General features: G+C 36.2%; 1 protein-coding gene across 11 annotated transcripts in view; it reads left to right on the top strand.

Annotated features, from left to right (window-relative positions):
- Nucleotides 1-11,513, top strand: part of CCDC150 (coiled-coil domain containing 150) — a 91,418-nt gene that overhangs the window by 48,366 nt on the left and 31,539 nt on the right. For 10 of the 11 annotated variants that reach the window (XM_010860877.1, XM_010860876.1, XM_010860874.1 and 7 more), the window contains one exon: nucleotides 3,118-3,201. The exons of the other annotated variant lie outside the window; for it this stretch is intronic. In XM_010860877.1, the coding sequence (XP_010859179.1) occupies nucleotides 3,118-3,201 (84 nt within the window). The remainder of the gene's footprint in view (nucleotides 1-3,117; nucleotides 3,202-11,513) is intronic. 11 annotated transcript variants of the gene reach the window in all.

Below are 11,513 nucleotides of genomic sequence, written 5' to 3' on the forward strand. Positions count from 1 at the left end.
ATCCTCTGTCGTCCCCGTTTCCTCCTGCCCTCAATCCCTCCCAGCATCAGAGTCTTTTCCAATTGAGTTCAGCATTCCACAACTCAGAATCTGAGATATTTACTCATTTAAATGGTCTCTTTCTAATTTCTGGTGTCCCATCAATTTTCTTAAGTGTAGGGCCTGTTTAAATGATAATTTAAATTACTGCCTTAACATCTACCTTACGTTAGCAAAAAAGGAGGACATTATTTCCAAAGTTTATTTAAAATATTAATAGAATTGTTTATGCCTTTGCCTAAAAAAGGAAATTTTATTGAGGAAAATGTTTCCATTATTTAAAAAATTTGTATAAGAGACCCAGACTGTCCAAGTTCTTTTTAAAAAATAAAAGTCTTCAACATTCCAAGAACACATTTTTGAGTGTTCCTATGTGTAATAGCACAATTTTGGTTAAATCTAGCTCTTGATTTTTTATAAGCTTTATCTACACTTTGAAATACTTTGGGCACCTTGATTTATAGAACTTGGAAATGAATTTTAAATTTTAAATAGTTAAGCTTTTATTTCATTAGTTATATGGTATAGCTTTGTTTTTGTAGTGTTATCAGCCATCCTTGTAATATATTTTCTGCTGAAGACTTGATCAAAACATAGCCCCAAATGTTCATTTGTAGGATGATTTTACATTTTTTACATCATAGTTTCTAAACTGTTGTGTTAAAGGAGGACTGTCTTCCATAGACAAAAAAAATTAAAGTTATGATAATATATCATTACCAGCCTCCTGTTTATTGCTAGCAGTCTACATTTCTGTTAGGTTACTTTGAAACCGATACTTAATTGGTCTTAATGCTTTTAAAAAAAATTGCCTTGGTGGGAGCAACACACAGCGATTCAAAGTGAAACTTTAAAAAACTGAAAGTATGAATATGTATAAATAAGTATGAAATAAATATCTGATGTGACAGATGCCTGGATGGCCATACTAGTTAGTAACCCACTGATCTCTTATATTGGGTATACATTTTTGTATTGAATGTACATAATTTTATAGTAGAACTAGTCACTATAATTTTTCTGTCTTTTTTTTAAAATCTAGAATGTCTAAAATGGCTTAATTCTTCTAGTCAAGGCAACTATCAAGAAGACAATGCTTCAGACTAATGTGATCTCTTGTATGCTATCATGAAAATATTTGAACAGAGGAAAAAATGAGTTACATGTTATATAGTTTGGAATGTGTTTTTACTTTTATTTGGAAAATATTCACAATATTTAAGATGAAATAAAGTGCACCACAGATTGGCTGTGTTGCAGACAGTGAGGAACGTCTCTTGTGTAAATTAATATCCCAACATATACGTTTTTGTCTTTAAAACTTGCCTAAAGTTGAATGTAAATTCTTTGGCTTTAAATGCTAGAAAGGAGTCTTGTTCTGTTATTCACCGATTAAGCAAATATAAGCCAGAAATAATGATTTTGTCAGCATAGGATTTTTACCAACATTAACAAGAGTTTGAACTCAAAATTAATTGCAAATGATCCATAGTGCAGCTAGTTGGCCTATGTGATTAAGAATTTGTGTTCTTAGTCACATTTGCTTTTGTGTGTATTATCCCTACCATGAACTTATAAAGATGATTTTGACTTAATGGCAAGTGTTTTCTGTTATTAAGATACAACAGTGAAACGGATTGTGGAAGGTGAAAATTTCCATCTTCAATCACTAGTTGTGTTCCTCAAGTATACCAGTAAGGTCCAAAATTTAATCAAGAGAATCTATTTTATACTTATTTCTTCTGACAAGGAGAGGAAAAAGGCATATGAAAAAAATAACTGTCATTATTAAAGGTTGTTTTAATGATTAAATGTGTAATTTCATGAAATATAGAAGCTTCAGTAATGTTTGTCCTAGATAACATTGTGTTGAGTACTTTGTCAAACAATGTTTCCAACAAGCATTTCTTTTGCTTTTTCAGTTTTTTTTTTTTTTTCCTAACTGCCCTTTAACTATGGTAACTGAACTGTCTCCGGTTGTCCAAGTGGTTATGACCATTTTCTTAAGGAGCTACAGTTATCCCTCAGTATCCATGGAGGATTAGTTCCAGGACCCTCACAGATACCGAAATCTGTGGATACTGGAGTCTCTTATATAAAATGGTATATTTGCATATATTCTAGGTACATCCTTCCATATCCTTTATTTTTATTTTTATTTTTTTTTAAATTAATTTTATTCTATTCTCAAACTTTACATAATTGTATTAGTTCTGCCAAACATCAAAATGAATCCACCACGGGTATACATGTGTTCCCCATCCTGAACCCCCCTCCCTCCTCCCTCCCCACGCCAGTCTTCCATATCCTTTAAATCATCTCTAGATTGCATATAATACCTAGCACAATGTAATGCTATTGTAAGGAGTTGTCAGTTGCCCATATGTGGCAAATTCAAGTTTTGCTTTTTGAACTAGCTGGAAATTATTTTTTTTTCCTAAGTATTTTCCATCCACAGTTGGTTGAACTAGTGGGTATGGAACCCTATGGATACTGAGAGCTGACTGCATGTAATCCTCAAACTGCATATCTGTAACCACTAATAAAACCATCCACATCTGGCTTAGATTGCAACTACAAAGGGATAATTTATGTAACAAAAATAGAGTTAGGAAACAAAAACAAACTCTGTGACTTTTCAGGCACTCATACTTCCAGTTAGAAGTTTCCCTATGTGTTGCTGGGCTTTCTGGGTAGCTCAAACAGTAAAGAATTTCTGCCTGCAATGTGGGAGACCTGGGTTTGATCCCTGGGTCAGGAAGATCCCCTGGAGAAGGACATGGCAACCCACTCCAGTATTCTTGTCTGGAGAATTCCACAGACAGAGGAACCTGGTGGGCTGCAGTCCATGGGGTTGCAAAGAGTTGAACACAACTGAGTGACTAACACACACATATGTGTTGCATATTACACTATGATCAGCTGTCTAAAGAAGGACAAAGATGTAGCAGTAGCAAATAAATATGAATCCTGGATTCATTACTGTAGAAATAGTAAGGGTATAAATGCTTGTTTAAGAAGAAGGATAATTATTCATTCTATGTCTAGAGATACTGATACCTATGTTTGTTTTATTAGCTTGCCCAGCAACAGGTGGAAAACGTCTTGGGAAAAATTACTGACAGTAAAAATAAACTGGCCTATGAAAAGGGAAAACTTCAGGTATGAGATTTCATTTTCTGATTTTTTTTCTCATTTTCTAACGCCAATTATGAAGCTAAATATTGCTGGACTTTGAAGAGGACCTAGCTCAGTCATTTACCAGTTCTGTAATATTGGACAAGTTTTTAAACCTCCATAAGCTTGGTCCCTTATTCACATCCAGCTGACCTCTATTTACACGCTTGTAATATAATGCTGAAACCTAAAAGTGTGATCCCAAGGTTCATTCTGTAACAGTATGAAACTTTATTATAATTATTTTATGCATAGTCATTAGCTGCCAATGTAGAAAGCCTATGTTCTCTCTCTTTTTATTGAAGTTTTGTTGATTTCCAATATTATGTTAGCTTTGAGTATACAGCAGTGATTCAGTATTTTTATAGATAATACTCTAAAGTTATTATAAAATATTAGCAATATTTCCTGTGCTGAACAACAGATTCTTATAGCTTATTTTATCCATGATAGTTTGTACCTCTTAATCCCTCACCCCTGTCTTGCCCCTCCTACCATCCCTCTCCCCAGTGGAAACCACTAGTTTATTCTCTGTATTTAGTGGTCTGTCTCTGTTTTGTTATTTTCATTCCTTTGAATAAGTGCTAACATACAATTCTTTGTCTAACTTATTTCACTAAGTACAGTATCTTTCAAGTCCATCCATGCTATTGCAATGGCAAGATCTCGTTCTTTTTTATGACTAATATCCTGCTCTGTGTGTGTGCGTGTGTGTGTGTCTGTATGTATGCCGTATCTTGATGCAATTGTCTGTTGATCGGCCTTTAGGTTGCTTCCATATCTTGGCTATTGTAAATAGTGCTGCTATGAACACTGCCTGTGTCTTTTTGAATTAGTATTTTCTTTTTCTTAACATACATACTCTGGTGGAATTTCTAGATCATATGTTAGTTCTACTTTTAGTTTTTTGAGGCACAACTATACCGTTTGCCATAGTAGCTACAACAATTTAACATTCCTACCAGCATTGCACTCAGGTTATCTTTTCTCCATATCCTTGTCAACATTTGCTATTTGTCGTCTTTTGATGTCACATTCTGACAGGTGTGAGGTTATACCTCATTGTGGTTTCGATTTGCATTTCCCTGATGATAAGCAGTGTTGAGCACCTTTTCATATGCCTGTTGGCCCTCAGTATGTCTTCACTGGGAAGATGTCTGTTCAGGTTTTCTGATCATTTAAAAAATTTGGTTGTTTGGGATTTTTTTATATTGAATTGTATGAACTGTTTACATAGTTTGGATATTAACCACTTATCAGTCATAACATTTTATCCAGTAGGTTGTCTTTTGATTTTGTCAGTGGTTTTCTTTGCTGTGCTAAGGCTTTTAAGCTCAATTAGGTCTCATTTGTATATTTTTGCTTTTGTTTCCTTTTCCTTAAGAGACAGATCCCAGGAAAGATTGCTATAATATATGTCAAAGTGTGTTCTATATTTTCTTCTAGGAGTTTTATGGTTTCAAGTGTTACATTCAAGTCTAATCTATCTCAAGTTAATTTTTATAAATGGTATAAGTTAGTGGTCCAGTTTTCCAAGCACAGTTCAGTTCACTCAGTTGTGTCCAACTCTTTGCAACCCATGGACTCTCTGGATAAATCTGTCAGTTGATGCAAGAGGGGTGTTAAAAGTCCCATACTGTGATTGTATTGTTGTCATTTTCTCCCTTTATGGCTGTTAATATTTGCTTTATATATTTAAATGCTCCTATTTAGATGTACCTGTTTAGGTATATATATGTTGGTGAACATAAATCCAATTCTTCTGTGGATCCCTTTGTCATTATATAATGCTGTTTGTCTTTTGTTGCAGACTTTGTTTTAAAGTCTGCTTTATCTGATATGCGTACTGCTACTTACCTTTTTTTCCTCTTCCATTTACATGAACTATCTTTTCCGTCCTCTCACTTTGTGTGTGTGTCTCTGAGGTGAGTCTCTTGCAGACAGCATATAAATGGGTCTTGATTTTTATGCAGTCACCTACCCTATATATTTTGATTGGAGCATTTAATCCATTGATTTGATTGATAAGTGTGTACTTATTGCCATTTTGTTACAATGCCTCTGATCAATAACGTTCAGGTAGCAAAAGACATACAATACATCTGTGGTCAATGATGCATTAAGTGTGCACTCCTCCCCACCCTCCTCAACAGCAGCCTTCACCCTAGTGTGGAGCTGCTTTGGGACAAGAGGGAAGAGCAGGAGCCTGTGGGCTGGGATGGTCCCCACATGTCAGTCAGAGTTTCAGTTTCAGCTCCTGCCCCACTACTATTACACACACTGGTTATGGTTACCCTCACCCTGTTCAGGCACAGGGCTGGTTTTGATCCAGCTCCATCTCCCCCAGTTGCTCACTCTCCTTGACAGTGCCAGCCTTTGCCCTAGTGGGGAGCTACTCCAGAGCAAGAGGGTCTGGAGCTGGTATCTGCTGTGGGCTCGGTCACCTGTTGGGGCCCCAGCCTAATTTCCATTGGTTTCCTCCACCTTGTTCCTAGGAGTAAGCATGCCTGTGTGTGCTCTTCAGGAGTGGGGTCTGTTCCTTACAACTCGCTGGTATGTCCCACTGATTTTCAAACCAGCTGATGGGACTCATCTTTCCAGGTGTTGGTCCCCAGAGCTGCGATTCCTAATATGTGGCATGAGCCCCAAAATCCCCAGGGAGGATCTCTGAACCTATGATATCGCTTTTTTTTCTGTGTCTCTACTAGGGACACAAATCCTGACCTGATCACGTCTCCCTACCAAACTGTGTTTGTCTTTCTTTACAGCCTTGGTTGTAGACATCTTTCTCCAGGTTCATTTGTTTTTAATGAGAGCTGCTCCACATATAGATGTATTTTTGATTTATTTGTAAGGGTAGATGAGCTCAGTGTTGTCCTACTCCACCGTCTTGGTTTTTATCACATATGTTTTCTTTTTTGCTGGATTTTTCTAACATTCCTAAAAAGAAATAATCCTGGAAATTAGGTCTCAAGGCAATGGACTTGACTTGAATGCATGATTCTTTAATTCAATGTTCTTTAATTTCATTGTTCTTTAATGTGGGTTTTGCCTCTGTAGTATCCACAGAGCAGGAAACTTGCCACTAATATAACTAAGTCTGCCTTAAACCAACTTTGGTAGAAACACTGAAGTCTGAATTAATGGTTCTTAGCTTCAGCTACACAATAGACTCCTCTGGGGAATTTTAAAAACACCACATGCTGGGAAGTGTATGATGTCTACCATTTATTTTCAAATGAATCATTTAAAAAAAATTAGTTTTTTACATACATTGAAGAAGTGATAGATGGATATATGATGAGCAAGTATAAGAATGTAAATGGTTAAATTTGGATGGCAGGTGTTTAAACACTTTCAAAATAAAAGGGGAAAAATCCCCATGAAAAGGCTTGCACCCCAGAGCAATTAAATCAGAATCTCAAAGAGTACGTTATATAGGCTTTAATAATTTTTAAAACTCCCCAGTGATTCCAGTGTGCGATAGTTGAGCACCACTGGACTGAATGCTATGAAGCAATGTCTGGTTACGCTTGGCAGCTATAGAGCTGATAGAATAAGTAATCTCATTAGAGGCTTGCCACGTACCTCAGCATTAATCTTATCTATTCAAGGGACTCAGCCATCAGGTTAGCAGACATGATCCAGGACAGAAACAGCAGGAGAGCTGTTTGACCACTATTTGCATGCTTTTAATTAATATTTTCTGGAGGCAATGATACATTTAAGTATAATCTATACTTGTGAAATCTTGCACAAGTCTTAATTTTCTTGAGTTTTATCTTACCTATGAAGTGAGCTGGGGAAGCACACCTCTCTTAATTTCTTTCTCACTAGAAAAGACTGTGTAACAGGCTGGATATATAGATTATTACAGGCACAAAAGAACTTTCTCCTTTGTGAAACTAATGGTCTCATAGAAACTATGGCCCATAATATTGACCTTCTTTTAGCTTTCCCAGGAGAAATGAAGTATATTTTTATGTGTGTGAGAAAAATCACAAACACTCATAGGCAACTTGAAGCCAAATTTTTTCTGGGCGTGGAATACATTTTAAGGTTTGTTAGTGAGTCTGATGTTACTTTTCTAACATTTTAAACCTCAGTTACACTTTTGAGATTATCCTTATAATCTTAAGGAAAATAAATGCCTTTTTTCTGCCTGTATTCCTATAATAAGGGCCAAAGTGTTTTGATAGTCTTTGAAAGCTGAAACACTTTTGAAACTATTGATTCACTGGTGTTTTTATGTCAAGCTTTGTGTTGAAACACTGCAAAGATACTGATCTCATCAGCCCAAGGGAAAGTGCTCTTATATAGCCTATTGGTGGTGGTGGTGGTGTTGCTGTCATTACCCCTGAGCCACTAGGGAAGCCCATATAGCGCATTACTCTTTTTAATTGAAATGTAGTTAATTTACGATCTTGTGTTAGTTTCTGGTGTGCAGCAAAGTGATTCAGTTATATATTCTTTTTCATATTATTTTCCATTACACTTTATTACAAGATACTGAATATAGTTCCCTGTTCTGTACAGTGGGACCTTGTTGTTTATCTGTTTTGTACACAATAGCTTGAATTCTCCAATCCCAAACTCCTAAGTTAGCTGCCTCCTTCACTCTCCCTTTTGGTAACCATAAGTTGTTTTTTTTTTTTTTATGTTTTTATGCCTGTGAGTCTTGTTTCTGTTTTGTAAATAATGTCATTTATATCATATTTGGCTCAAATGGTAGAGAATCTGCCTGTAATGTGGGATACCTGGGTTCGATCCCTGAGTTGGGAAGATCCCCTGAGAAGGGGAAGGCTACCCACTCCAGTATTCTTGCCTGGATAATTCCATGGACAAAGGAGCCTGGCAGGCTATAGTCCATGGGTTCTCAAAGAGTCAAACACAACCGAGTGACTTTAACTTTCATATCATATTTCAGATTCCACATATAAATATCAGTGTTATTTTTCTTTTTCTGTCTGACTTCACGTAGTTTGATAATCTCTAGGGTGATCCATGTTGCTACAAATGGCATTCTTTTGCTCTTTTTATGACTGAGTAATATTCCTCTCTGTGTGTGCATGTGTGTGTGTGTGTGTATGCATGCACCATATTCTTTATTCATCTGTTTATGGACATTTTGGTTGCTTTCATGTCTTGGCTATTGTAAATGATACATTATTCTTGCCAGGTAATCTAAAGAAAGAGCTGCATACTAAACATAATCAAAATAGTCTGTTTTCTCTCAATTGGATTATAATTAATTAAAATATTATGTATCAACCATATTAGATAAGAGATTGCATTTTTAAACTAATAATATAAATACTGGGTTTCAGGTGTTAATGTAGACTGTCAGAAACCGCTGCCTCACATTCAAACTTGATTTGATATTTGGTGCTGTATACTGTTACATTATCTAAATATGTCCAAATGTATTTATCCTTTATGTTAATGTATATTTAGGCAGTTTTCAATTGCTTACAAACAATGCTTGCATGATAAATTCTTATACATGTCTTTGTACTCACATCCAAAGAGTCTCTAACTATAATTCTTAGGAGAATTACTGGATTGTAGCAACCCAGTCCAGTGTTCTTGCCTGGAGAATCCCAGGAACAGGGGAGCCTGGTGGGCTGCCATCTATGGGGTCACACAGAATCGGACACGAATGAAGCGACTTAGCAGCAACAGCAGCAGCCTGCCAATGTAGGAGACTTAAGAGACACCGGTTGGATCCCTGGGTCAGGAAGATCCCCTGGAGAAGGAAATGACAACGCCTTCCAGTATTCTTGCCTGGAGAATCCGGTGGACAGAGGAGCCTGGTGGGCTACAGTCCATAGGGTCACAAAGAGCCTGACACAACTGAAGTGATTTACCATGCATTCAGGGTGTACATAAATTGAATTTTACTAGACTCTCTCAAATTTCTCCTGAAAGTTTGGAAAGCAGTCTGTATAAGAGAATGTAGAATGACAGTGTTATGAGTCTTATAAAGTAGATGAATCTCATAAAATAATACTACATGATGCTTTAAAAGTGAAAGTGTTAGTCACTCAGTGTTGTGTGACTACACTTGTGTCTGACTCTTTGTGACCCCAGGCTGTAGGACTGTAGACTGCCAGGCTCCTCTGTCCATGGATGTTTAAGGATACATTTATAGTAAAATTATTTAAAAGGAATAGGAATGATAAACACCAAATTCAGGATAGTAGTAAACTCTAAAATGGCAGGAAGATATTTATTGGATTAGGCTACACAGAGGTATATTTGTATGTTTTATTCAAGTTGAGTGATGGATAGATGGGCTGTTACTATATAGGTCTGAAAGATTTCTATCACTTTTTTCCTTATCTTTAAATGTATGTCAGTTAGTGCTTTATGCTCACTCTAATCTACCCTCAATCTCATCACTCTTATACCAGCTGGATTCAAATATTATATTAGCTACTTGGCCCCTCATTATAGGCAGCTGCTTTTATGATCTTAGTTTAAGGATTATTTAAGAGTTTTGTTTTAGTAAATCTTATTAAGCTGTAACATACAGAAAAGTACACAAGGTACAGCTCATGAATTTTCACAAAGTAAAAGTATCCGTGTGACCAGCACTCAGAATAAGAAACGGAATGTTCCCAGAACTCATCTCATAACCTTTTTCAGTCACTGTCTCCCATGATGTTACTATCCATCATCTTGACGTCTATAGCCAGATTAGTTTTACCTGTTTTGAATTTTATATAATTGTTACAGAATATGCTTTTTGTGTCTTGTTTCTTTCACCCAGCATTGTAATTGAGAGATTCATCCATGTTGTCTGTTGTATTAATGCTTCTTTGGCTTGAATTGCTGCATGAAATTATATGAATATTATTAAGAGTTCTGTGCTGAAGTCATCACAGTTTTATGACTATATTATCATATTTCAAGTCAAAATACATAACTCTGGCAGTTCAGGTTGTTTCAGTTATGAAACTCAATCTAAACTATGAAGGTGCTAATATTATAGGCTTGTCCTACTTAATTTCTAATTTGTTGTATGTACTGAAAAAAAAACCTAGGAAATTTCTTAATAGCATTCATTTAGAATGCTTGCACTAGAAAACACATAAAAATAAGTTTTTCTTTTCATCAATATCTTAGTTGTCTCACAGTTTCTTTTTTATTTTGGTCTATCCTGTGCAGCACGTGGGTATAGTTCCCCGGCCACGGATCGAACCTGCGCCCCATGCACTGGAAGCATGGAGTCCTGACTGCTGCTATATTTTTATAGTTTTATATTTCAAAAAATATATAACGGGCAATAGTGGGGTAAGGAATTAAGTGGTACAGACTACTGTGCATAAAATATGCTACAAATATATATTGTATATCACATGAAATGTAGTCAGTATTTCATAATAACGGAATGGAGTATAATCTTCCAAAATTGTGAATCACTGTGTTGCACACTTGAAACTTACATAATATTGTAAATCAGCTGTACCTCAATTTTTAAAAATACATATCTCTATATTTAGATCATTTGAAATAATAGGAGGAAATGACCTTGACCTAAATACTACTTTTCTGAGACTGCCTAATAACAAACACCCTCTTCCAACAACACAAGAGAAGACTATACATGGACATCACCAGATGGTCAACACTGAAATCAGATTAATTATATTCTTTGCAGCCAAAGATGGAGAAGCTCTATACAGTCAGCAAAAACAAGACCAGGAGCTGACTGTGGCTCAGACCATGAACTCCTTATTGCCAAATTCAGACTTAAATTGAAGAAAGTAGGGAAAACCACTAGACCATTCAGGTATGACCTAAATCAATCCCTTATGATTATACAGTGGAAGTGAGAAATAGATTTAAGGGTCTAGATGTGATAGATAGAGTGCCTGATGAACTATGGAATGAGGTTCGTGACATTGTACAGGAGACAGGGATCAAGACCATCCCCATGGAAAAGAAATGCAAAAAAGCAAAATGGCTGTCTGGGGAGGCCTTATAAACAGCTGTGAAAAGAGAAGTGAAAAGCAAAGGAGAAAAGGAAAGCTACAAACATCTGAATGCAGAGTTCCAAAGAATAGCAAGAAGAGATAAGAACGCCTTCTTTAGCGATCAATGCAAAGAAATAGAGGAGAACAACAGAATGGGAAAGACTAGAGATCTCTTCAAGAAAATCAGAGATACCAAAGGAACATTTCATGCAAAGATGGGCTCGATAAAGGACAGAAATGGTATGGACCTAACAGAAGCAGAAGATATTAATAAGAGATGGCAAGAATACACAGAAGAACTGTACAAAAAGATCTTCA

The sequence above is a fragment of the Bison bison genome, unplaced genomic scaffold, assembly GCF_000754665.1.
Source record: "Bison bison bison isolate TAMUID 2011002044 unplaced genomic scaffold, Bison_UMD1.0 scf7180017864471, whole genome shotgun sequence".
In the NCBI taxonomy this organism is placed as follows: Eukaryota; Metazoa; Chordata; class Mammalia; order Artiodactyla; family Bovidae; genus Bison; species Bison bison.